Source organism: Lacerta agilis, chromosome 7 (genome assembly GCF_009819535.1).
Source record: "Lacerta agilis isolate rLacAgi1 chromosome 7, rLacAgi1.pri, whole genome shotgun sequence".
NCBI classification, from domain to species: Eukaryota; Metazoa; Chordata; class Lepidosauria; order Squamata; family Lacertidae; genus Lacerta; species Lacerta agilis.
The window spans coordinates 24094345-24121906 of record NC_046318.1 but is presented as its reverse complement, the minus strand read 5'-3'; the positions used below and the strand labels follow the sequence as shown (position 1 = coordinate 24121906).

The 27562-nt window shown below is 44.8% G+C and overlaps 1 protein-coding gene across 5 annotated transcripts in view; it reads left to right on the top strand.

Moving 5' to 3' along the window:
- RREB1 (ras responsive element binding protein 1) overlaps positions 1 to 13749 on the top strand; it is a 52275-nt gene extending 38526 nt beyond the window's left edge. For 4 of the 5 annotated variants that reach the window (XM_033154517.1, XM_033154514.1, XM_033154516.1 and 1 more), the window contains 3 exons: positions 4390 to 4554; positions 10623 to 11375; positions 12949 to 13749. In XM_033154517.1, coding sequence (XP_033010408.1) covers positions 4390 to 4554; positions 10623 to 11375; positions 12949 to 13463 — 1433 coding nt within the window. In that variant the 3' untranslated portion in view covers positions 13464 to 13749. The remainder of the gene's footprint in view (positions 1 to 4389; positions 4555 to 10622; positions 11376 to 12948) is intronic. The other variant, XM_033154518.1, reaches the window with a different exon arrangement.
- Positions 13750 to 27562: the final 13813 nt, after the last annotated feature.

Here is a 27562-nt window from a genome sequence, read left to right as displayed (position 1 = left end):
ATTCTGCCAAAAACGGCTCAGTGTCATGTGCAAACTGATCCCATAGAATCTACAAGTGCTGTTTTGATCGAGGGCTTTCTTCTGCCCTAATGCAAAACTTGAAGGACTTCTGGAACAGTGGTTTTGCTTTTGTGTTCAGTGTTCAGGATCCCTCATTAGAAAACGGATGGGCTGGGAAACATTCCTGGCCAACTGCCTGGAGAATCCCTGCCAGTCTGGGTGGGCTCTACTGGGTTAAATGGTTTAGGCTACCTGCCACACTAGTCTGAAAGGGTATGAGTGGAAGGGGAGAAACAGCAGAGGGAGTGCTGCTTAGTCTGTCCGTCCCCAAGCCTATATCTCTGCTTTAGATCCCCCGTATTCTCCCTTGTGGAGAATGTTCAGTGCCCTTTTCCTCCACATTTATAATCCCGGGGATCAGAGAAATTTCTGGGGGAATGGTGGGATTTGGAAAAGTGAAAGAGCTGGGGAGGTAGGTGTACGGCACCCCAATTTTTCCACTATGCCTGTACTCCCAGTTGCCACCACCAAAAGTGGCTTTTCTTACCTTAAACAAGCTGTTGACCTGCCGTTTAAAAGAGCGTTTGCATGTAACACATAGTTTGGGCCTTACTAGAAGCCTAATTCTTAAGTCCTGTAAAATTTTAAGGCTGCTGTGAATGTTGTGTTTGGCTGCAGCTCTGGCCCTCCTCTACCAATCCCCAGACACACCATAATAACCAAACAGACCTCCTTTCTTGCAGTGGATGGCCATAGTTGGTGGCTCTGTTTTCATATCTAAGCTCATGGTGTTTAGTTGCGCGGTTCAGAGGCCACAGCTGCTCTCAAAAAAGAAAGAGGCAGAGAAAAGGACGAAATAAACTTGAGCAACTATCACAGTAGCATATTTTTCTCCCACCGGTTTGCTACTGAAAACTCCTGCTCCTGTGCATTGTGCTCATGGTAGACATCTTGAAAGTTAAGTGGTGTTACCGCTGAAGGACCTCAAGCATCCCTGGGGAATATTTCCTGTTGATGGTTCTCTGGTTCCAAATAAGATGTTTGTAGTCTTTCCAGTCTGAAACAGTTGGGAAGTTTTCTCCTTCAAATGTAGCACCTTCCATACTTCCACATTCATTGCAGGGAGCAAGGGTCAACCTCTATAGAGTTTTCCACGGCACAGAGCTTACTTTGCAGAGGCATCCTAGTGAGTGGGATACAGGAGCAGTTTTCTGCTCACCTGAAGCGCATCTTATCCAGGTTCTTTTCAGATACATGGCTTACAAAATGCTGGGGCACTCGGATATGCAGATACTGGTGGGCTCCTGCACATGCAGTGCTGGGTTACCTTTTAGCTTTGCAAGGAAGGCGGGTGATGAGAGCACACTGAAGCTGTATTGGCAGAAATGAGGTAAACTTACTGTTCTCTGTAGCAGTACACCGTAGTGAGGAATAGGCCTCAAAATGGGGGGGCGGGGTGGTGGTGGAGAGATTGCATATTCCAGGTTCATGTAAACATAGTCCCTGGTTAAATTGTTGAACCCAGGGGTGCTTCTGAAATAAGATGGTTGGGGATTGAGATGAGCTCCTCTCCATCACCCATGCTCACACGATTTCCCCACAGTCTGTAAGCATCAGCTAACCAACTTGTTAATTTTTGTCTCTGCATCCCCCTCCTTTGACATTGTGAACTGTCAGCGAAGTTAAAATAAATAAAAGAAGGTTCTGAGCAGTCCTGAAGAGCCTTAACTCTGCTAGCCCAGAGTCTGAAGCCGCTCAGGACACCGTTGGAAGTCTCCACTGGCTCTTGGCCTGTGCTGTGGCTGAAGCCACCAGCACTGAAATGTTGGTGACTCATTTGCTTGCGCAACAGACTTGGGGGAGATGGGGAAGGAAGCAGATGACAAAACGTGAACTTCTGCTGCATTCCTGAGATGTGACAGCGTCCAGGGAAGATCCCCCCCCCCACACAGCCGTGACATTACATTAGCAAGATGTTTTCCATGTTGACAAACGAAAGGCTGAAAAGGGAAGGAAACAGTCCTTGCTCCTGGCCATTGCTCTTACTGCCACCCTCACTGCCTTTAGTGCAGCCCACTTCTGCATGTATACCTGGATCTGTTGCAGAGCTCGCCAAAGAAATATTTATTTTGTGACACGGCGTATGGAATGTATTTTTGAAGCCTGTGTGTGTGTGTGAAAACAGTGGGTGTTAGCTCATCTTGGAAATGAGCAGCGGCTGGAGTACTCTTGGGAAATTTGTCAACAGGCTTTCATGTTTTGGTGCTGTATTCTTCAGACATCACTGAACAAACCTCTTTCACCATCTCTGATTTGCCACCTCTCTACTCAACGTATATTCTTACCCTTCTGTTCCTTTGGGTTTAAATAAAAGTGGGACTTAGGCAGTGATGAGCAGTTGCTGTATTCCTGCGTGAAATATATAGTTGCTTTTGATTTACACTGGATTCGGTTAAGTGTCACAGAGGGCAGAGTTCCAGAGTCTGGAAAATGGAAAGTTGGCCCATTTTCACTTCCAAGTATTTTCTATAGGTTTACACCAGTAATCAGCATCGATCTCTCCAATCTGGAGGAGTCATTTTTTCACTCTTTGTTGACAAGAGAAAGTCACTGTTTGTGTAGTAAAACAAACAAAAACAACATCATGTGAACCATCCCAGAGACCTTCGGAATGGTAACCTTAAATTAGCAGGCTAGCTAACAAGTCTTCCACTTCCAGGTCTCTGCGTGTTGTGGAAATGACTTAGTGCTGTTGTTGTTGTTTTTAAACATCACATGATCCTCTCAAGTTCAGATTCAGATTTTAAGTAGTACAGAAGCCAAGTTTTGGTGGAAGATCAATGTGACAGAAACATCCTTAAAGGCTGCATTGTGCTTTGGAGAGGCGGTGGTAGCACCCACCCTTGGCTTTCCTGTAGCAGCTGATTCCTTCTTGTCCAGTTCCCTCGCCATTATTTTTTGCATCCTACTGGTGTGCAGAGTTCAGGCCTGTGGCGCCACAGAGCTTGCTGTTGGCACTGCGTTAACGTGCGAAACGGCAGACTCCCTTCCTCCTAAGGACATTAAACTTTTTGCAGCTTGGCTGGGGAGATACCTGAGCTTAGGATATTTTTAATGGAGCCGAGTCATAGTTGTCCATCAGAGACCACATTGTGTTGAATAGTACGGAATCACGACAGCTGCACTGACATTTCAACTTGGGATTCTAAAGTGTGATGAACTTGTTTGGAACGCCAGATGGCTAAAATGGGCTCTGCAAGGCGATGGCTCCTTGGCAGCAGCTGGAACAGCAAGGAAGCTCCCTTATCAGTAGTGTCTACCCGGAATGGCACAGGTTCCTTGGGGTTTCGAATGAACGTTTCTGTAGCCCCACCTGGAGAAGCTAGCGATTGAACCACGGGACTCTTTGAATGCAAAACATGTGCTCTATCACTCAGCTGCTGCCCTTCCCCCAAACATGACTTGCCATGTGCTTCTCAAACATCTCCCAGAGAGAGAGAAGGGTGTCTTTGTGTTTTTGCCAAAGATTTCTGTGGTGGTTAGATGTATGATGTACAGCACACGGAGTCCTTTACAGGCAGCCTCTGTTTGGCATCCATAATACATTCCCATCTTAATCCCCCTTGCTCTTCCTAAGTTCCCACCTGTTTCAGCTGTTTTCCTCTGGGTCCAGCTCATTTTGTATCCCTGACGCCCAGTTTCACGTGTTATCTTGTCAAAAATTTGCAGTGTGACCAGTCTCTCTTGGTGCTGTAACATACTCTACTGGGAAAAACACCCTACAAACTATATAGAGATATGTCCGATGGAGATGTGTTTCAACACCAACAAGGGGAAGTCATCCAGTGAAGACATTTCTGCGTGATAAGTGCATTACTGCATAAACCAATCCAAAAGCAGATATTACAATCCTCTGCAGTCACCTGGGTATGCAGTTTCTTCTGGATCCGTCTGGTTAGCACATGCATCTGAAGGGCAGGCAGTGTATGTGAAGCTGTGTAATACAGTAGTTAACTCTGATACAGTTGAGATTTCTTAACCACTCTGCTTCTAAATAGTTGCTCTGCTTTTTTAAGCCCAGAAGAGCTTAAACTTGAGTCCTATTGTATTGGACACTTCTCAGGGGGCTTGAATTTCAGAGCCTTGATATTCAACCTTCCTAATTTTATTTTATATGTGAGTTGACTTAGGCCACCAGCTGCAGTCTTAAAAGTGCTGTTTGGGAAGTAATTGCCCTTTCTGTTCTGGACTTCCTTCAGAGGAGGATTGAGCTGCTATAAACTCAGCCGCAGTTGCGCAAAGCAAGCAGAGGGTATAGAAAGGCACGCAGGAGTTCCTGTGACACTTTAGAAAGAAGATAAATGTGTTTTTTCTCCCTGCTCCATTCAGGTCAGAAGCCCTACCCCTGTCAAAAATGTGATGCCTTCTTTTCCACCAAATCTAACTGTGAACGCCACCTCTTACGCAAACACGGAGTTGCCAACTACTGTCTGAGAAGAAACGGGCTTATCCCCCAGTCTAAAGAAAGTGATGCTGGAGCTCATGATAGCACAGGTAGCTCTTTTAGGTTGTTCCAGAATTTAAAACAAAGTCGTGTTTCTTTTTTCCTTCGGGCCCCTTAGATGAATGACTGGCTAGATGTCACAGCAGCACAGACATGTGTGATTACAATGAGGGATGCCCTCTTTCAGGAAGATTATATCAAATCAGGCCACTGGTCCATCTAGTCCAGGGTTTCGCAAACTTTGGTCTCCAGCTGTTTTTGGACTACAACTCCCACCATTCTTAGCAGGACCAGTGGTCAGGGATGATGTGGATTGTAGTCCAAAAACAGCTGGACACCCAAGTTTGCTGCACTAGCCCAATACTGTCTGCAGTTGATCAAAGCATTTCAGCTTGCTCCTGTTTGATCACTCTGATCTTCCCGGGTGATTTAATAGCCAGGCCATCTGCCTATCACCAGTTATCACATAATTATCTTCTATCAGCGGAGAGCCAATAGTGAGATGGTCAATCCGCCATTCCTTCTCCCAGAAGTCCCCCAGTATTATTTGCACTGACCGGCAATGAGTTTTAGCCTGGGAATCTTTCCCAGCTATGCTGGGAAGCAAACTCTGCAATCATCAAACCATCAATTTTGCATGCAAAGCAGATGCTGTACTGCGCTACAGTCCTCTGTTGCAAATGCCCTCCAGCTCCTTTAAAGCCCAGTGTTTATAGGTAGAAAAGGCCCCGTGTTAAATCCTGTCCATGCTCCTCCTTACCCAACCTGCTGTTTTTTTCCAGGTGGGGCACCCAGAGCTGGGGAGAGGTAGTTTCAGAACAAGGAGGGAAGCATTCATTGTCCCCTCATTCTGGACATAGATGGCCCATCCATGCTTCATAAGAGATCACCAAGGCTCACAATGTGTATTACACAATAGCTGTGCTTCTTTACATCCAGCTTAGCCCTGAGAAGAGGGTGGGTGCTGAGTAAATAATGACCTGATAGCACCCAGGGTAGTTGTTGTTTTCATTGTTTCTGGTTTGATTAAATAGGTTAAGCAACCTAGATACTCCACCCCCCCCCAATCGTTACAGCAAGAGAGCTTTGCCAGCAACACTGCCTTATTATGACCAAGTTCTGCAAATTGTAGTTGTGATGAAGTCTAGTTTGTTAGAATTACAGACATACTGAAAAAGGACACACTTGTGTGCTGAGGAAGTTTTTGATTAGGTTTGACCCAGTTTTTGTTGAACAGCTGGTTGAACCAAAATGAAATTAAATAGCAATTGGATCTCCTGAGTTAGTCTTTGCAGCGGGGAATGTTTTGATCACAAAATATACAGCCGCCTTACCAAAGATGCTCCCAGTTTAAAAGTCCAGATTGTGTAGAACTGCATCCCCAAACCATCTCTTGATCAGTTTTCTCAGATTTGCTAATCCATTCAGAATTTCACAGTAGTTCGAATTCTAAACTAAATTGGAATTTTCAGTTGTATGTAAATCAGATTGTTCTCATTGATTTAAACCCTCATTTAACAAGAGCCAGTTGCATTGATGTGCATGGCACTTCCCCCCTGAATCTAAAGACATAGGACATGTTTCTAGCGATGTGATGAATTTGCAAAAAGTCCATGAAACTTCTGCCAAGAACAACAAAATGTGTTGGTACTTTGGTTGTGAAGTTTTAAATTTTTGCTTGGGTACCAGCTCAGCAGCTGCTAATGCTGCTGTGCAGGTAAGTTCAGAGCAGGTAATTTGGTAGCTTGAGGAGGGAAACCTGAGGTTTGGTATGTGTCCCGGAATTTACCCTTATGGTTGTTTAGTTTAGGGGAAAGTTGCCTTCTCCTCCTGCCACCCTCCTCAATAGGTTGGAGTTGCTTCCTATAACAGGTTGCTGATTAAAGGACAGCTTGTGAGGAATTTGGTGAGGCATTAGTTACAGGTACCCCTTGAAAAATTCAGACATGAAACGAGAAAGGTCTCTTTGGTGAATCCTTCTATCTGTAAGATTCCTAGCTTACCAAAGTGTTCCATCTAGTGGATGCTGTTTGAGATTGGAGTGTGATGATGGGGGGAGGGGGAGAACCCCAAATCTTGCTGTTCTGCAAAAATTGAAAGTGCCTATAGTGAATGTGCTTGGACTTGGAGCACTTACCAGTCAATCTTCATTGTTTTTCCATAGGGCTGTTGCAACTATAGGCGATAGGAAGTGCCTTGCGTAACTTGTTTCTCATTGCTATTTCATGCATTATTTGCCTCCTCAGTACGGTGTGTGTGTGTGTGTGCGTGCGCGCGCACGTGCACGCACACACACACACACATAGAAGCAGGTGTTAACTTAGGCCTTTTCTGGTCCTCCCCACCGCTGCTGCTGCTGCTGCTGCCGCCGCTGCCCCTGGTACGTGACTGAAAGAATGAAAAAACGAGTCCTTCAGAGGACCCAGAACAGTAGCTTATAACTGAAATCCCTGGAAGCTGGCATGCTTGCGTTGCATAACTGTCAGTTATGCAAATGATATAGTCCTTTATCTCTCACATTCATATGTAGGCATTTCAGTTAGACCTGTTTTGGGGTTTTTTTTTTAATACCTCGGAGGCTCCACCCAGTTAGTCTCTTAGATTTCAAGGTTTTAAGTAGTGAATTCCAGTTTCTGCCCCACCCTGTAAAGAGTTCCTCCTTCAGCCATGACAAGAATGCACTGTTCACACTTTGCTTCCTAGTCAGCAGTTCTTTCACAAAAGCCAGAAGCGGTTTTGCCACCCTTAAATAGGCTTATAGGGACAATTCATGCAACAGCCATGTATTTTTTTTTAGTGAAACATTAAGGGTTTTTATTTTTGGAGTGTGTGCATGCTAAAATAGGTCCTGTTGTTGTTGTTGTTGTCATCCATCTGTCTCGAGAGGCAATGAAGTGCACTTCCAGGGGTATAGTCAAAACTATTGTGTTAGCAGCACCAAAGTGACCTCCCTAGGACTCAAGCCTAGGCAGTGTGTATGGAAGTCCTTGGCTGCCCACAAGACCCCTCTCTTGGACTCGTGGCTGTGGTCCAAAGGAAAGCAGAGCAATACGTATTTCTAAATAGGTCCTCTCTTTCAAGGAAAGTCAACAAAATGTGCTAAGTGAATACTAAAAGGTGGGCAACTTCCAAGAATAGGGAGTCTAGTTGCAGGTTTATTTTTAAAACTGGTGTACCACCTAACTTTCAAGAGAGAAGGCAGCTTCCAAATACCACACATAGCTCACCATCCTATTTCCTAACCCCAATTAGTTCACGTGGTCAGTAGTTGGTTGCTCCTGAAACTAAGCCTGGAACACACAAAAGATACTGCTATTCCGACTGGAATAATTCCCACATTCTAGTATCCGAAAATGATATTAAATACCCACTCAGAACACCATTTTATCCTTGCAACAACCTTGTAGGGTAGGTTATTCCATGGTGCAGGAATGGGAAACTTTTGGTCCTCGTGATCTCATGATCTTGTTGGACTACAACAACTTCATAATGGGAGCAGGTTCCTGATCCCTGCCTTAGGGTGAATAATTCACGCAAGACCACCATTTGAGCATCATTGCAAACTCAGGATTCTAGCCACTGCATCCTATTGGTTATGCTACCTGAAGCAACCAAATTTCTGGATTTCCCCCCATGCTATGACAATGGTCAAAATGAAATGTGGTTGCCCCTGCAGGAAGTTCTTGGTGTGGATGGATGTGCTGTATTCTGCTATTCTTGAGCTTAAACTACTTAGCTGTATGGATGCTGATTAAAGGAGGAGTTGATAAAAGGGGAACTAGGAACTAGGAAGCTGCTGTGGTTGTAAGAAAAAATGAGAAATGCTAGCAAATACTTTGCTAGAAAGGCAGAATGCAAACTTGTGATTTCAAGGGGAGATTCCGGGATATTTGCTGCCATAGACAGTTAAAAATTTTTTGTGTGCTTTTGATTTTGTGTGTGTGTTAATTATTGTTGTTTTCTACTGTGTGTGTTTGTATGTAACGTGGTAAGTGATGACTCCTCTTTCTGTAAATGGATAGGGTTAAAATATTATTTCCCACTGGATGCCACTTAATAGTTCATTTGATTAAGTATTGCTGATTTGGTTGTTTTACAGACTGAATTGGCTCTTGGGGACTTCTCTGCCTTCCATTCTGCGCTGTGGGTTTTTGGGCTCATAATGCCATCTCTTGAGCTGTAACCTAACTGCTATGATAAATTCTGAATTACAGGAATGTTGTGATGAATGTTGCTGTTGCCAATCTGCTGTGATGAATATGGTTATATTCATAACCATCTTCTCTGTTTTGTTTCTGGGGATTAGCTATGTGTGCCATTTTTGTCTCAAAACGCTGAACATTCCTACCGCTAAAAATGGTTAGCTCACAAATGTGTGCATTGTGGTCTTTGTGCGGTTCCACATGGCCTCTGCACCAGTCCAACTATCCTCATTTTCTTCCATTAAATCCCATCATCTTATCACCAGTCTGCTTTAAAACATCTACAGCTTGTTGATTTCTGTCCGCCCCGGCCTTGAAAGTCATCTTCTTTTCCAAGGACTCTCCCTATCTTAGGTTTTGAGGTTCTCATTCATAAATATGTGCTCTGTGTGTCAGCACGAAAGGAACCTAAACATTTCTTTTTATCAAGGGTTTGTAAATCCCCCATAGTTACTCAGCAGCTGTTAAGCATTCATGAGTTGATGGCTTAGACTTACTATCTGTAGCTTTTTTGCCTTCTTGTGCTTGTCATGTGTAGAAGGCCTCAAAAACTCAGATGTGTGCTAACCATACAAGGTGATTGAGATTACTCAGGCCAATATATCAATAGATGTAATAAAAAAAACCTAAAGGATGCTGTGTTGGTCTGTTAAAAAACAGTAGTAGCCCAAAATCCACGATCGAGCAAAACCTATATTAGTACCAACCAAAATGTCACAAAAGAGCGAGCAAGCTTCTGAGTTCTCCAGAACTTCAGCAGGCTCAAAGCGAGTCACCAATTTTGCATTTAGTTCTTAAGAACTAAAGATATGGTGTTCATCTACTGCTTTGGCTCTTTATGAGAGAAAGAGGAGAAATGCAACCGCCATTCATTGGCAGCAAAGGGGCAACAGTTTTAAAATGCTTGCCCTGATCCAATAGAAGGACAGGCAAACGCTGAAGGGATCTCGTTTCCACAGCTTTAAAGCTTTAACAATATGTCAAGATCTACTCAATAGAAGGATGGTGCCCTCTGTGCCCCTTCCCAAATAGATACCCCACCAGGGGTACTGAACACCATCATGCCCTGCCCTGCTCTCAGGTCAGGCATGGAGGAATCCTATACAGTGATACCTCGGGTTACAAATGCTTTGGGTTACAAACACTTTGGATTACAAACTCCGCTAACCCAGAAGTAGTACCTCGGGTTGAGAACTTTGCCCCAGGGTGAGAACGGAAATTAGCAAAAGCGTGCCTCAGGTTAAGAACGGTTTTGGGTTAAGAACGGACCTCCGGAACGAATTAAGTTCATAACCCAAGGTACCACTCTACACAAGATAGATAGCCTTTCCCTCATGTTAGATCAGGGTGAGCGCATTTTGCTAACAGGTCGAGCTGTCTATAATTTTTCTTGCATTTTTAGGCTTTGTTCAACTAAGCACATGCCTTTTTAAAATAAAATTACCAACTTGCCAAAAGTAAAACAGTTCGTTTTTTCTTAGTTGGGGGGGGGGAGTGGAGATCCTTGTTGTTGTACACACTAAATCTTGTGCAGATACAAGTTTCTGTGTCTTCATGCTGGCTTTGTTCAGCTGCAAGTCAGCTGCACCCAAACAGTTATCCACATGGAACAGATGCTCAGGGGTGCTATGCCAGGCACTGCCATGCTACTGTTGGACTAAAGTGTTTTGCACCAAGGTTGGCTGTAACAATATTGATTTGACTTGGAGACCCAAGAATTATAGCTCTTAAGTTGGTGAAAAACACACATCCAGTCATGCCTTCTGATATTATCCTTGACCAGGAATGTGTTGGACCCCGACTCAAAACAAATTTATGCGTGGGTGGCGGTGAAGTGAAACTTTGTTTGTGTGTGATGATTCCTGGTGCTTTTGATTGCTGAGGAACTTCAATGTTTCCCTTGTTTTCTCTTGCAGACAGCCAATCGGATCTGGAGAATGCAAGTGTGGGAAGTGAAGCGTTAGACTTGACTTCTGGCGAAAGAGACCACCTAGAGGAGGCCGCTGAGCTTCCAGACCCTGAGCGCAGTCCCAAAGAGGAGGAGAAGATGGACACATCTCAAGGGGAAGAAGATGCACAAGAGAAACTCAGCGAGGACGAAGAGGGGCCAGAAGAAGACTCTGCCAGCAACAGGAGCCTTGACCTCAATTTTGCTAGCAAGCTCATGGACTTCAAGCTGGCTGAGAGTGACCAGAGCACCGGTAGCGGCATTCAGGCAGAAAAGAAGCACACCTGTGACATTTGCGGGAAGTCCTTCAAGTTCGCGGGCACTCTCAGCCGGCACAAAAAGGCTCACGAGCGCGACGACAGGAAGGACGAGAAGAGCAGCGAGGACGAAAGCAAGAGCATCCAAGGCGGAGGCCAAGTTCCTATGGCTCAGGAGGAGTCTTCTCCTGAGCAGGAAGAGCCCACAGGAGACCTGAAGGCAGCAGAGTCTCCCATGGACGGCGAGGCCATGGGGAAGGAGAACGAGGAAAGCGAGAGCATCTCCGAGGGGGAGAGCACAGAGCGGAAGTCTTCGGAGAAGAGCGACGACGACAGGAAGCCAAAAGCGAATGGTGGGACTAAGAGCGAGTCAAAGGCAGACAAGAGGAAGAAAGTCTGCACGGTGTGCAACAAGCGATTTTGGTCTCTGCAAGACTTGACGAGGCACATGAGGTCCCATACAGGTAAGAGGGCATTGTTCACAACAGTATGACTGTGAGGAAAGGCTGTAGCCCGGCGCCCGAGTATTGTGTGGAGCAGCACCTAGGTTAGTTCCCAGCATCTCCCTTGTCTGAAAACCTAGAGAGCTGCCACCAGTTTAGACAACCCTCAACCAGGAAGGCCACTGGTTTGACTTGCCTATTTCTGTAGTCAAGCAGTAGGAAGAGGAGGGAAAACAGCCTTGCATCTCCCACCTTGTATATATAGCTAGAGTGCTTACTATGTTTCTTTTCAAAGAGGTATTCTCGTGCTCTCTTCAACCCTTATAATATCCAGAATCCTTTAGCTGCAGCATGTTACCCACTTTTAATTTTTTGCTGTAGTTTTTTTTTTAAACTGTTTTTCCCTGGCCTTCCTTTTTTAAAAAATGAAAAAATAAAATAAATTAACCAGTCTCCTTATAGCAAAGCACAACCATCAGGAAATAGAACTCAGTTCATTCTCCATGTGCATTACTTTATTTGCTCTTCGGTTGAAGGTTGAAAAGGAAGTGCTGATTCATGAGCTGTTGGACTGTTTTTCGTGTTCCTAGGGCTGCATTATGCCAATTGGAAAATAAGTGAAAATTTGTGTGTTTTTTTATTTCCCCTGAAAGTGAAGGAAGCCTGTTTACACTGCAGAGGGAAAGTGCTTTGTCACTGCTGCTGGATGCATTTCACAAAATTTCTGCAGAAACACACTAGCTTAAAGGTGAAGAATGAACACCTTGTAAATCGCTCGTGCTGCATGCAGCATGTCAAACTAATTCTGGCCTAATTCTTGCTAAGAGCATCTCTCTATCCATCTATTTGCAAAGTCAAACCCCCCTTGGAAATAATATTTTTGGGGCACTTAACTATGGTTGCAGAGAGACGAATGCAGTATGAAAATGAAGTGCAGGCACACAGATCTTCAGAAAAGTAGCTGGTTTTGCCAGGTTTTAACTCCCAAGAGTCAGGGGTTAAGCAAGCAAATGAAAACATGGACTACATTCAGACTACGGTCTGTAGAGTTTCTTGTTTTGCTGTAAAAGCTCTTGCTTTTAGTATGTTGTGAGTGGTTAGGTGGGGAACCTGCCTCCCTCCAGATGATGGGTTCCCAACTCCCATCAGTGCAAGTCTATATGGCTCAGAGGTCAGGGATGATGAGAGTTGCAGTCAACAACAACTGGAGCACCACAGGCTCCCCATCCCTGGTCTCATTGAAATCCCTTTTCTTTGACAATAAACGCACACAATCAGTTGTTAGTGAAACCAACGTGAGCTTCCATCCTGGCAGAATCACCTCTTCCATGGTGGGAAATCAGAGGTGACGATATCGCTGATGTTTTCACGGTCTTGACAGATGAAACTGTCTAATGCAGGGTTGCCGTTTTATGGGGGGGAAATATTCTAAGAAACCTAAATTTGCATTACTATATGGCACAATCACTTGCCTTCTGCCAGCTTCTTCTAAATAGGTTTGTGTTACGTGGCAGACTGCATTCCAACCCTGGAAGGAAGGAAGGAAGGAAGGAAGGAGCAGTTTATAAACCTTTCTATCTTAATTTTATCCTAGGGGAGCGACCTTACAAATGTCAAACCTGCGAACGGACCTTTACTCTGAAGCACAGCTTGGTTCGCCACCAGCGTATCCACCAGAAGGTAAAGAGTGCTAAGAACCACGAGAAGGAGAGCGACCGAGAGGACGGCCACTCTCGGGGCGAGGAAGATAGCGAAAACGAGTCTCTCCACAGCAGCACCAACCCCATCTCGGAAAACGAGTCCGACTCGCTTGCGGGGCTCGGAAGCCATTCCCCAGTCACCAGGAGCCGCAAGGAAAGCCTTGTCAACGCCGCAAAGGAGGCCGTTTGCAAAGAAGACAAACCCGCCACTGGGAGTCGGACGGCAGGCTCTTGTCCTGCAGAGTCCAGCAAGAATGCCCAGAAGCAAACAGAGTCCCGAGGGAAGGGTGATCGAGGGAGCCCGCCTGGCTTCATCCAGGACTTGCTGGAGATCCACAACAAAAAATCTTCCATGAGTCACATTCTCGCCTCCGCAGAGAGTGCACCTCAGCTCTTGGGTGTCGAATGACGGCTGCGGCATCATCAGCCACACACCCCAGCGAACTGACCCAGTGTACATGGAATAAAGTTGACAATGCAAGCTCCCCCCCTTTTTTTTTGGAGATGCTGAATTGGCCTGCTGTCATTATGCAGGAATGGGTTTGAGGGCTGGGAAATTGGTGGGAGTGGGAAGATGGCAGTCTGGATTCAGTGCCATAAATCTTTCAGTATAAAAAAAAATGCAAAAGACTAGTTATATACTGATTTGAGTGCCTTACTACTTTATTAGGTCTTTTGGTATCATAGGTTTTTTTAAAAAAACAACAACAAACAAACAAAAAAGATGATTTAAAAAAAATATTACTGAAAATTATTTGGAGAGGACCTTTTTCGTTTGAGCATTAATGTTACCTTTTGTATTGGGGTGTGTGAGCTTGTTACTGTATATCTGTGATAGCCGCTTTTGTGTGTTCTCTGAGCTGGAAACAAGGAGTCACTGGGGCAAGGAAGCCCTTGGAAACTGCAGCCGATAACTGGAAGAAGATTTTGAGAAACCCCCAACAAAGGAACTAGAAATAAGGTGTTGATTTTGTTTTCCTATTCTTGATTTGCTACTTTTCTTTTTGTACTTTGCCACACGGGGGGGTGGGGAGGGTGGGGGAGAGTTAAGACCAGTTCCAGGTATAAACGTGGTTGATTAAACTTGGTCCAAGCCAAAAACCAGGAAAAGCAAAATGTTCAACCTCACTCACTTAATGCTTCTCTGCCTCTCCCCTTCCGCATTAGCGATGATGATGATGTCCTAGCTACTGTCCTTTTGTAAACGGCTCTTTCTAGCCCTTGTGGACTTAAAAGACTCTACGGAAAGAGTTGCATAGCGACTTAAAAAAAAAAAAACCCTATGGAAATTATGCACCCACTTGTTATATATATATGTTTGATTTGTGCTTCAATATATTATTGTTATTTTAATATTTTATATAAAAAAATTTTTTTGTCAGTTTGCTAATCTCTGCGTTCAGCAGAAACCAATGGGCAATATTTGCCCACGGAAATCTACAACGCAGTTTGGATTGCCTGCTTAAATGTTTCTGATCTAATCTCTCGCCGACTCTCCCCGTCGGGATTGCAACTCTTCTACTGTATTTACACGGGAGTCCTCTGATTTAGAGAATCAAGTGTAGCCCCGTTCACACAACCAGAGCAGATAGACTGAGCAGGTTTTGCAGGGAGGGAGGGAGTGGGATTGTAGGGGCAAAAACCACCACTTGTGCCGTATGTGCATACACATTGTACATATGTGTGTATGTGTGGTTCTATTTTTCAATTGCAGGATCCCTGGTTGTATGGACAAGCCCACGTGCATCCAGGTGGCATGACTGTAGGGTTGTTCACATGGTAACTTGAGCACTGCTGCCACCCCACTCCCTCCTTCCCGCTGTGCATTCAGTTTATCCAAGTTGGTTGCACTGGCAAGGCCTAAGCTGTTGTTGAAATTGCATGGGGCGTGCGTGGGCAAGGGGGCGTTTCATGGGTGAACTGTTCAATGTGAGTTAGTGAAAAGGAGAAGGATTGATGGAATTAGCAGCAGGCTGGCGTGGAGAGAAATGCGAGGGGCAAGGAGGTCCTCTGAATTGCACGAGGAAGGCACTGCAGGATTCTGTGAAGTTGCCGTTGTTCGGAACTGCAATAGTTGCGTTGTTTTTATTTTATTTTTACATTAATGAGCACGATGATTCAGTCTTCCAGATTAAATGTAGAAAAGAAAATTGCAAGCCTTAAATGATGCCGCTACCTTACTGTGCTTTAAAGCAAAATAAAGAAAATACTACCAGCGATAAAACTAGGGATTGACAAAATAAATTTCCTTCCCAAATTTTTCCATGAGGTTGGGAGCCATGATTAAGACTGCGTATCCTGTTGCTGGCAGCAGGAGCCATTGCAAGTCAACCACATTAGGACTGTGACCCACAGACCAGTTACCCAGACACCCTGAACCTATTTATTTTGAGGGAGAAAAACAATCCATTAGTTTGAACTTTCTTCTCTAGAATCACATGATTAAGATTACCTGCATTGTTACATTCCTTCTTTTGCATTTAAAGATACAGGCACAGATTTGGGTTTAAAAATAGTGTCTCTTGGTCACGTTGCTGCCATCAGGCTCTGCAGAATGGCTCTCACAGTTACATTTCATGAGTTTTCCAAGGTCTGTGTGTCATGCTCTATATTTGACCTTTCCAGCTTGATGGAAGCACACATCTTTGGATGGTTTCGCCAATTCTGTAGCTTCCTTTTTAAAAATGTTGGGAAGTAACATTGGGCTCGTCCCTCAGTTCCATTGGCTGTGAGTCCATGTCTCCACACATTGGCTTCCCACCTCTCCTGTAAGAATGGAGCCTTTGGAAGTGGGCAATGGAACTGTAGGTGTGCAAACCTTCAGAACTGAAAACGGAACAGAACCAACTTCTATAGGATGGGCTCTGCTGGGTTAAACCTGTAGTCCTACAGCAGGCTGTTCACCAGCTTAGACCCAAGTATTCTTGTTCAGTTTCACTTGTGGATCAAGCATAAGCATTCTGCTGCAGTAGCTGGGCGTTGTGCAGAAAGCTCTGTATCAGGGTTTCCCAAATTTGGGTCTCCGTCTGTTGTTGGACTACAACTCCCATCATGCCTAGTTAGCAGGAACGGTGGCCAAGGACGATGGGAATTGTAGTCCAAAAACAGCTAGAGACCCAAGTTTGGGAAATGATGCTCTGGATGGTATCCAACTAAGTTGCACTCAATTGAGACCCATTAATTTCAGTGCGTCTTAAGAGTAGAATTAGTTGGATACCAGACTTGCCCCTTAGTCTTTTGGGGTAAGGGGGAAGTAAAGTGTTTCTGGAGCCCCTTCTGTTTTTCTACCCTGGGCTTCTTCTTCTTCTTCTTTTTCTTCTTCATACTGCTAACATCTCCTGTCCTCAGTGAGGCTCCATACCTCAAGTGATCTTGCACAGCCGCACCCCGGTATTCAGTTTGGCAATTGGAAGGACAAAACCCGACACCGATCATTTTCTTTTAATGTCTGCTGCTTCTTAGCACTTCGAATCAGACTGCACAGGAAGAGGGTAGAAATCGTTCTGAGCTGAAAATAGTAAATATATAATAAGAAGCAAGGGGAAAGTGTTGAGGTATAGATAAGGTTTTGTTGTCATTGAGGATTTTTTTTTAAAAAAAATGTTTTGAAACCATTCCTCCAGATTAGTAGAAAATCGGTACCAATGATTCTTTTTACAAAATCCCTCTGTTAAATGAGTCTTTTCATCAAAGCCAATTTAATGCATCCCTTAATTTTTAATTGCTATTGTATTATTATTATATTATAATTATTATTTGGGGGTATTTTTGTTCTTGGGCTGGTATGTGTGCGTGTATATGTGTATGTATGTATGTATGTATGTATGTGTATATATATATATATATATATATATATATATACACACACACACACACATACACATACACACATGCAGCTCTCCACATTAAACTGCGCAATACTGTGGGGGAGAAGCCATTAACTAAACCAGGACTGTCAAAAACTGTTCCCACCCCCACCCCAGACTGTGTGGGTCATTCCACGGACATGCCAAGTCTCCTTGCAGGCCAATTCACATGGTTTCTGTCTTTTGGGGGGTGGGCGGGAGCAGGTTTGACAGACGTGAACTAAACTCTATGCTGCAGGAATGATGTGGCAAATATTTTCCCAGCACCCTGCCGGGACATCTGCTAGCAATAATCACTATTGATTTAAAGCTTTATTTAGCCTTTATCTATATCCTAGTAGATTATAAAATCTTGCCACATTTTATTGATGTTTTTATTAGTTGCGTTTGATGGAGGAAGAAAACCCCTCTGTTCTTGTTGCCCTCCCCCTTTTGTTGATTGCCCCCCCTCCATCCTCCTCACATTCACAACCCCTCCCCCCTATATTAAACTGTGAAATTTATAACGTGTTTAAACTATGGGTGAATCTTAGGCTTAGTTTTGCATGTTCAGCTAATTCGTCTCTACATCTTTTTTTGTTTTGTTTTTTTTATTCCCTCCCCACCTCCTCTTCTCTCAGGGCTTTTTAAAACAACGTGTCCCCTCCCCCCCTTTCTGAAATTCTCTTGTTGGATTTGCAACGGAGCAAATGCTGAAAATTCAATCACTACAATAAGCACCTGACTGTGAAAGCAATACATGCGGAAGAACGGAAACAAGGTTTAAAAGAGACAATTTACTTTTGCAGCTGTAATGGCGTAGCTCAGGCTTTCCCTTGCCTGGCAACCTCAAGATTCTTTGGGTGGCAGCCCTCCACCTGCCCTAGCCAGCTTGACCAGTGGTCAGGGCGGGTGGAAATTTTAGTCCCCAAACCTCTGGAGGGTACCAGATTGGGGAAGGCTGGCATAGTTCATGTGGAGCTAACTCTGCTGCTGATTTGATTCCAGCTTCCCAATGATTTATAGTCTCTTTATCTTCTAGCACCTAGCACCCAAACCCCCAATTCTCCCATCACCCTAGAGCAGACACTGGAGTTACCTCCATGTCCCATGATGAGTCTCTGTGTTGCTACCCCCCGTGTTGGTTGGATCATGAAACTGTGGTGAGATGACTTGTGAGGACAGAGCAGGAAGGACACTTGGAGTAGATCCACTAGTGCAGGCGTGGGGAACCTGCAGCCCTCCCAGGTGCGTTTGGGCTGCATCTCCCATTCTCCCTGACAGTTGGCCATGCTGAGTGGTGCTGATGTGAGCTGGAGTCCAGGAAAATTTCGAGGGGCCATCAGGTTTGTCATCCTTATTCTAGCCCCTCGAAGCGATTAAGGGAAAAGGTCCTGGAAAGGAAATAAGGTGTATACACTGGTGTGTTGTGGTAAATCCTTGCCTTGTTTCTTTTAGCCCCGGGTAACATCATCATGGTTTTGAGGAGCCAACGTATCCATTGCAGGTTCTCCCCCTTGCACTGTCCCTGGGCTGGTTGAGTCAAGAGATAAGAGGATAGGGCGTGGGCTGCCTTTTTTGTCCCTCTCCCCTTGTCCCCTCGAGAAGGAAGTTCAAAGTTCAATCGTTAAACTTTCAGCCTGTGCAAGGAAACATCAATTAGTGTGTAGAATCCACATGCAGATCTATATATATAGAAATATATATATATATATAATTTTTTTTTCTAAAGGGAACTTCTTAAAAAAAACTGCTGCTACAAGTTATGTACAAGACTGGTTTATGCCACATGAACAGAGAATCACGCGTTTTGTTTGGTTATTTCTATTCCTCTTCTCATTCAGTTGTACGTTACTTCCAAATTCAACATGATGAAAGTAATTGCTGTTCTGTATCAAACAATCTTCGCAATAAAATGTTATATTTAAAAAAAAACAACAACCTTGGAGGTCGCAAAATGTGCATCAATCCTTTTTTTGGGGGGGGGGTGTTGTATGTGATTATGTTTAATCCAGTGTGTTGCAGATGACTTTTCTAAATGAAACATGTGCTGAGGGATAGTTCACATTTCTTTCTTTCTGCCCTGCCAACTGCAGCTAAGTAAATTTTCTCCTAAACATAAATACCATTAATCTGAAGAAGTGTACATGCACACGAAAGCTCATACCAAGAACAAACTTAGTTAGTCTCTAAGGTGCTACTGGAAGGATTTTTTTTTTTTTTACTATGGCAGACCAACCTGGCTACCTACCTGTACCATATATGTGTTTCACTACTAATTTCCAGTGAAGCTGCAGTGTTAGTCTGTTGCATCAAAATCAACAACAGTGTGCTGTGTGGCACCTTTAAAGGCTAGCAACTTTTGTAATGGTGTAAACTTTAATAGGCTAGAGTATATCTAATGAAGTAGGCTTTAGCCCATGAAAGCATTATGCCATTACAGTCATACCTCGCGTTGCGCTTGCTTCAGGATGTGAAAACACCGAACCCGGAAGTACTGGAATGGGTTACTTCCGGGTTTCGGCGCATGCGCAGAAGCGCTGAATCGCGCTTTGCGCATGTGCAGAACCACCGAATCATACCGCGCACATGCACAGATACGGCGCTTCAGGTTGCAAATGGGCCTCCGGAACAGATCCCGTTCGCAACCAGAGGTACCACTGTATTTAAAAAATGAGTTAAGTTGCCAAAACACTATGTTTATTAGTAGCGATTTAAATTGGTTGTGCTTGCTGTTTCAACTCAGTTAAATTATTTGATCATTTATTTAGTTGGACGTATAGTTTGCTCAGCCATCTATATAGGTTTGGAATAGATAATATCTTAATTACTTTCCCTCATTCCTCCCTTTAATTTATGCCACCAAAACCCAACTTAGAGGAACAGTGCCTTTGCCTGACTAATAATCAAAAATAATAGTGAAAGGGAAAGGATTCTTAGTTCTTAAATGGGAGGAATTGCTCTTGGTCATGTCTCTCTTTTACCACTAGGAGGCACACTTATAAGCACAAGCAACCCTGGAAGAGTATCAGGCTTCTTTTAAATTCTCTCACACGCCGACACTTCCTTGTAAAAACTGGCCACGGACACTCATAACCCCCCTGGAGGCAATTAACTTCGACACACACAATAGAGGAATAGCGGCCAAGTTTCCATGTGCAGAAGGATTTGAAAATAAGAACAGGCAGTCCTAGCAGAATTAGTGTTTGATTTGTGGTGTCTTTTAATTTATTCTTATTGGGAACTGCCTTGAGTGGGATTTTTTAAAAGTATTTTAAATAAGCTGCCTATTTTGCAGTAGATCTGGTTAAAAGGGAGGATGGAAATAGAGATAAGCCCATCCCACAATGTGTGTAGATGTAGTTAGGGCAGAGGAGGAGGTGGGTAGCAAGGCTTTTGAGATGCCTAAGGACCTCAAATATAGTTTTGCAGTTGATGTGGAGACCATGGAACTTGGCCCAGGGAGAGCCTGTTTCTCAAGGAAGTGGGCCGCCAACATCTTCCAAGTTTCAGGTGCTGAAAGAAGGTCTGAAGCCAGAATGAAATGGGGTAATTTTTTTTTTTTACAGAAAATTTATTGGTTTTCCACATCTAAAAAACAAACAAAAACAACCGAGCAAAAACAACAACAAATAATAACAATCACAAAAAACAAATATTACAAACAACATCGACTAAATAAAAGAAAACAAATACATACCTCACAAACAGGAACACACCAACTATTAATTATAATCTAGTTCCAAATCTTATTAAAGGGACTTCCCCCGTTCTCTCTCCTGCGTTCAACTCTAATTTACTTTAGTAACATTTCTAGTTATTTTAACTATTCATTCACTATCCTTCTTGATCTTTATCTCAGAATCTTATGTCATATAACTTCTAAATAAAAATACAACCTCATATTACAAATCTTAATTTCTTATATCCTTTTCTTTCTCTTAGTTCCATAAAACTGCTGCTCCTATTACTTCTTATTCATACCTTATAAAATATTATACCAACACAATATCATAAAAATCCTAAGTATTTCTTCCCAAATCCACTTTTACTCTCTGACATCGGGGTACCGTGATAGGCCTTCCTGGTTAGTCATATCTATTCTTTCATCCTACCCCACCTCTCGCCATCTTCTCTTCTCCCATCACAGTCACCCACCAGACTTCCCCCCAATCCCCTGCCAAACCAAAGTCCAGAATGTCATCTTTTCCTTGATATCCAAAACTCAAAGCATTGTCCCAAAGCATGTTTGCTGAGCTGAAATGGGGTAAATTTATTGGCTTTCTAAATTCTCACCAGGCCTCCTCTGCATCAGACTAGAGTTTATCCTTGAAATGTGGCAATGCTTCTTGCTTTCCTCTTTAGCTTTTTTGGGGAGTGGGTTGGGTTGGCAGGGGGTAGGCAGTTTGTAGCATACTGTTGCTCCATCCACTAATGCCTCTTGCACCACACCGCAGACATGCTTCCCATGTTAAGTTGACCCTCAGGCTGAAAACGTCTCCTTGCCTCTGTTCTAAAGCTTTGCTGACATTGCGTGGGTTTACGTAGCTTGAGCTTTCACCGCCTTGATTTGTGCAGGAGGCTCTTCGAGCCTGCATCAAGTTTTAAATGTTGTTCCACACCAGCCTAATCTCCGTGAGCAGTGTGAGATGCCTGGGGCACTTACTGGGGTCTGTTTTCCCTTGGGGGGGGGCAATTAAGACACATTAGAGACTGTGGTGTCTTTATGAGATATGATTTATTTACACACGTATGCAACCTGCAGCTAGATGGAGGGGATGCAGAGCATTCACACCCTAAGAGGGGCTTGAATCCAGCATGGCGTTGCGTTCAGAGGCATCCTATGCACCATCTCCTGTCTCTCTGTCACAGCCTTCGCCAACCATCCACTGTGTCGGCTGCCCTTCAGTTCCTGTATGGAGTTCTGCCCACTTCCTCTTCCCTCCCAGCAGCACTTGCTGAATACAGCAACTCCCTGTCTGCTTCCAGCATCCCAACCTGGTCGTCCTGGCAACCCCTCTTTCCCAAGACCATTGCAGAAGGCATTTACCTCCACTGTTCACATCAAATACTGCCCAAATTTGGAGACCCAAAGCCAGGATGCACATCTTCTGGGACATACACTCTGGCAAGCCATGTGGCCCGCGCCTCGCTCTCTTCTCCGCGCCCAAAAACTTGCCCCCGAAGAAAGCGGTTTTTCAGGGGGTGAGCTCAGTGAGAGATTGTGGCACCCAAAATGGCTGCCACAATGCCCCGCTTTTTTGGCAGATATGACATCAGGCCAACAGTAGCCCTTCCCCAAAAGCTACTAGGCCAGAGGGTCTTCTGCTTTGCCTATGGCTTACTGTTATCAAACAAACGAGGCCATTCTCAGCCTTTTGTTTCTTCAATGATCCAGTGAGCCATTGCCAGCCCGACATCATGAGGAAGATAAAAAGGTAAAGGACCCCAACAGTTAATTCCAGTCGCAGACAGCACTCGGGTTGCGGCGCTCACCTCGCTTTACAGGCCGAGGGAGCCGCTGTTTGTCCGCAGACAGTTTTTCCAGGTCATGTGGCCAGCATGACTAAGCCACTTGTGGTGCAACGGAACACCGAAACCAGAGCAGCGCACGGAAATGCCATTTACCTTCCCGCCGGAATGGTACCTATTTATCTACTTGCACTTTTGGCGTGTTTTTGAATTGCTATGTTGGCAGGAGCTGGGATTGAGCAACGGGAGCGCACCTCGTCACGGGGATTCGAACCGCCGACCTTCTGATTGGCAAGCCCAAGAGGCTCAGTGGTTTAGACCACAGCGCCACCCGCGTCCCAAGTACATGAGGGAGATAGCCACAATTATTTCCTAGCCCTTGCTAAATTCTTGAATTTATGAGTTTGTCCAAATTCTAACCCTTCACTGAATATAGTGGTTATGTAGTTGTCGGCCCCTCACAACTCAACGTCATGATGCCTGTTGCTTATCAGAGGAATGGAAAGATTTCTGATATTATTCCGTGTCTATTCCAGCTTTCGTCCAGCTTGCATACATGATTCTCTGCCTCCCCAGTTTTATTCTCACAATGGCCCTGCGAAGTAGGTTAGGCTGAGAAGCACTGACTGGCCCCAGGTTGCCCAGTGAACTGCATGGCTGAGGAAGGGCCAGATGCAAATGTGAGTTTGAAGCATCTGTTGCAAGTTCTAATTCTATGGCTGTCATGACTGTCGATCCTTAGTCCAATCCCCCCCCCCCCAAGTTACTGAAATATCTCTGCCTTTGCTTTCAGGGGGTGTGGAGTGCTCAGATGCATAGGCCAGGCACGGAGCGTGCATGTGTGTGGCTCCTGTGTATGCAGCTTTGAAAAGTGGACCACCCAAAATTAAGCGTGGGGTGTCGTCATATCTCCGCACGTCTTCCAAGGCCACTTCTGGTTCTTGTTTGAAACCTCTCCAGTTTCAGCTCCTGCACCCCTTCCAGGTTTCGTAATGAGGGCTAGCGTGAGCTGCTAAATAACAGCTGACAGCCTGCCGTGGCACTCGCGATGCATAAAAGCTCGAAAAAGACCCAGGTGTGTAGTGGAAGCGTTGCATCAGAATTGCCAACAGATGCCAGCATGTCTTTTGCTGGCAATTTGAAAAACCAAAAACATGCAAGGAAACAACATTTGGCCATCATTATTCTTGTTTGGTTTTTGGTACCTGAAGACAAATGTGGGAACCCAGCCTTGGAAATTGAGCCGTAAAAGTTATTAGCGCCCCACCACCACCACCACCAGAATCCCGCCAACTTGCCCACTGTCTTACTGATTAGTGGTTCAAAAGCAGTTTGAAGAGCAGGGGCTGAGAAGGAATGGCACAACACTCCCCATTTTAAGGAAGCTTTTCTGCACGGTCACTTGGGGGTGAGGTTGATTCTTGCTTGCCAGAGCTAACCAAGCAAGTGTTGTTTACAAACCCATAAAGCTTGGAAAGTGAACAGTTATTGTTAATGCAGCTCTCCACCCACCCCCAGTGGCGTAGGAAGGTGGGGGCGTTGAGAGCGGCATGCCCCCGGTTCCAGCCTGGAGGGTGGGTGACACTCGCGCCACCCCACCCCTCGCAACTCCCAAGCCGCCACGCAGCACCACTTCTGTGCGGCGGCTGCTCACAGAGGAACTCTCTGCTCGTGCGCTGCAGCCTTACGAGTTGCCGCACGGACGAGGTGCCGCTTGCACCCGGCATCCGGGACGGACTGCACAAGTGCAGAATCCCGCACGAAATGCACATGTGCGCACTTGCCTTTGAAACTCCAGGGAAGGTCAACTGGGGGTGTCTCTGAAATCCTTTCAATGTCACATGAAGACTATTATTTTTAGATGATGATGATGATGATGATGATGATTTATTATCCAGTCTGTTATTTGCATACATCATTATTGAATACTATCATCATTGCCCCCACTCTATTTTTACAAACACCTTGAGGAAGCTTAACACCTGAAAATTAAGATATGGGTGCTTAAAATAAAACGAACAATTGGTTTAGTTAGAATGCTTCCAGACAGGGATCACAGAATTGTGGAGTAGGAAGGGACCCCAAAGGTAATTTAGTCCAACCCCCTGCAATGCAGGAATCCTGCTCACAGTCGAATCACCAACCTTCTGGGCAACAGCCAAACCCATTGCGCCATAGTAGGAATCAGCGTTGCACAGGTATGCACGTTTTTTCCAGGGTTCACATTACATCATCATCAAAATGCCAGCCTATATATTTGTGTGTGTGTGTCTCTGTGTGTTGTACTGATAAACCCATTATACAGCCACTGTCACTCCTGATGTGTAAGCTCATTCATGCATCTCCCCCCCCCTTTGGTGGATGGATTGGTATGTGTGTGGTGATATTTTGGTGGGCAGCCTCTAGCACAACCCCTCTCCTTCCATTTGCTGCTCGCCCGAACACAACCAAACCATTTTATTTCTGGAAATAACGTATGCCAGTTGCAGCATGCCTAAGGTGTACCATGGGATGAAAGGGTTCATACAGACACACTGCAGTCACAATTGGGAATAATAATAATAATAATAATAATAATAATAATAATAATAATAATAATAATAATAATAATAAATACTACCCTTCATTCAAAGTTTGCAGGGCAGTTCACAATATAAAAATACAACATGGGAACACAAAACCCATAATAAAACAAAAAAAACCCCAATAACTTCCTCCCCCTTCCACAAACACGTTTAAAAGGCCATAGAATTTTAATCAGCCCAAGGCCTAGTTGAAGTAGCCACCTGCTCAAGAACCCTGCCCAAGAAGGCGAAACTGGAAACTGGCCGGTAGTTACTTAGATTTTCCGAATCCAAGGAGTGGTTTGACCTCTGCCTCCTTCAAGCAGTCATGGACCACCCCCTCTTGCAGGGAGACATTTACGGTATCTCCTCCCTGTCCCGTCCTTGCTCGTTTTTTATCAGCCAAGGGTGGCAACGGTCCAGAGTGCAAGCGATCCAGCACTGATTCTCTCCTCACACCCCACCCCCAAGCTGCTTTTAGTTAAGGAAGAATGTACCCTGTGCTGAACGCACAAAAAGGAACATACTGCTAGAGTTTTCTCTGTTTCATCCTCAGAAGAACCCCGTATGGTAGATTAGACATTTCTCTCCCAGGCAGAGAGATGGGTTTCCCCTGCAGCTCCTGTAGAAACTGCTCTTACCAAACAGGAGCCGCTAGGCACCGAGGAACAGTGAATTGGAGTGATTTCGCACACGGGAATTTGTTTTAAATAGCATTTCCTCTCCAACGTCTCATCTCCCCACCCCCTTTTAACATCCATGATTGATGTGGAAGTCTGAAAGTTTGACTCCTATAGATGTGTATGTGTGTGTGCGTGAGAACTTCCTTCCTTTCTATAAACGGTCCCCTTTTGTTGCTACAGCAGCTGCGGGCAGGGTGGTGAGGACCCTCCGACTGTTGTCCCGGTTCCTGACCCTGACAGACTCCCCTGAGCTGCTTGAATGGATGTGGAAAAGTGGCTCATGCAGAGTTCTGTGAAACCCGACAAGCCCAACAGCTTTTCCTCTTGTTCCCTTCTCTGATCTGTGAGGAAGGAAAAACCCAGCAGGCTGTTAGCAAGGCAGCTTGATGCCTTCGGTATCTGGATGGAACGGAAGCAACCAAGTGCAAAGAGCTTTTCTGACAGAATTTGGAATTAACAAACGTTGGTGAAAAGCTGAGCTTCTGTATCGGCTGCTGTATTCAGTGAACCTAATGACAGGCCTCCATCCGTTCTGGTCTAGCACCGCAATGGTACTTACGGCTTCACACACTCCCAATTTTCCATTTGCTCAGGGAAGCATCTGAATGTGAGTTCCATTGTTTTCTTGGCCTCCTGCAGCTTTCTCCAATGCCTACTCTTTAAAAAAAAAAAGGAAGAAAAGCATTCAGTTACTGGTTGGGCCTGGTTGGCCTTATGAGTTGCAAAGCAATTTTGTCTATGTTGTCAAAACAAAAACACCAGATAAGAGTGAATTTAGGGGGTCTTATCTGGTGTTGCAGCATTTTACAAGTACACCGAATCCTTAGCACCAAGTCACAAGCGTAATTTCTTGCAGTGTGGGCCCATGCCTGACCAAAGAAACAAATGAAAATAATATTTGCAGTGTTGCCTCCAGAGGTCAGTTTCTGCTGGTTAAAAAAAAGGTAAAGGTAAAGGGCGGTTTACCTGGATGGTTAAGTCCAATCAAAGGCGAATCTGGGGTTGCGGCGCTCATCTTGCTTTCAGGCTGAGGCAGCCAGCATTTGTCTGCAGACAGCTTTCTGGGTCATGTGGCCAGCATGACTAAACCACTTCTGACACAACAGAACACCGTGGCAGAAACCAGAGCGCACCGAAACACTGTTTACCTTCCCGCTGGAGCAGTATCTATTTATCTACTTGCACTGGTGTGCTTTCAAACTGCTAGGTTGGCAGGAGCTGGGACAGAGCAACAGGAGCTCACCCCGTAGCAGGGATTCAAACTGCCAACCTTCTGATCGGCAAGCCCAAGAGGCTCAGTGGTTTAGAGCACAGCGCCATCTGCATACTTTGGGCAGATGTGTCACAGTTAGGGTCAGCAGTGACTGGAAGTTGTTCTAGATCCCTGTGGACCTCAGCTATGCAGCAGGGCTTTTGCGTTTTTAGCTAGCAACACCACCACTGATGTTTAAATGGGACCCAGTGGATTTTAATGCAGTGAAGCTAAAACAGTGGTTCGAAGCTCATTCCATATGTGAGAACGTCTACAGAGTCGAGCTTTAGTGCATTACTGTGGCTGATTTAACAATGTGATGGCATTGTTGCTGGAATTAATATCACATGAATATACTCCCTTGCAAATCTGATAGTTGTGTAAAGGCTTAGAAATTTAATTCGGGCCAGATACACCCTCGGGGACTTGGATCCTAAAATATTGTTAACTTAAGGATGCTTGTGGAAGGAAAGTTTTCCATCTCCTCCTCGCTCTTGCATCTGCCTGCAGAGAAGAGTCTGGAGCCTTTTGGGGTGGAGTTGAGTGAGTGTAGAAACAAGCCAGTACAAAAAGCAACAATTTCATTCGTTGCTACACCCATCCATGCCATATGGTCCTCGGAGGATTGCTCAGAATGGAATGCGGCCCCCATATTTCTGTATTAAAGGCTGACAGCCTTCTTTTGGAGACTA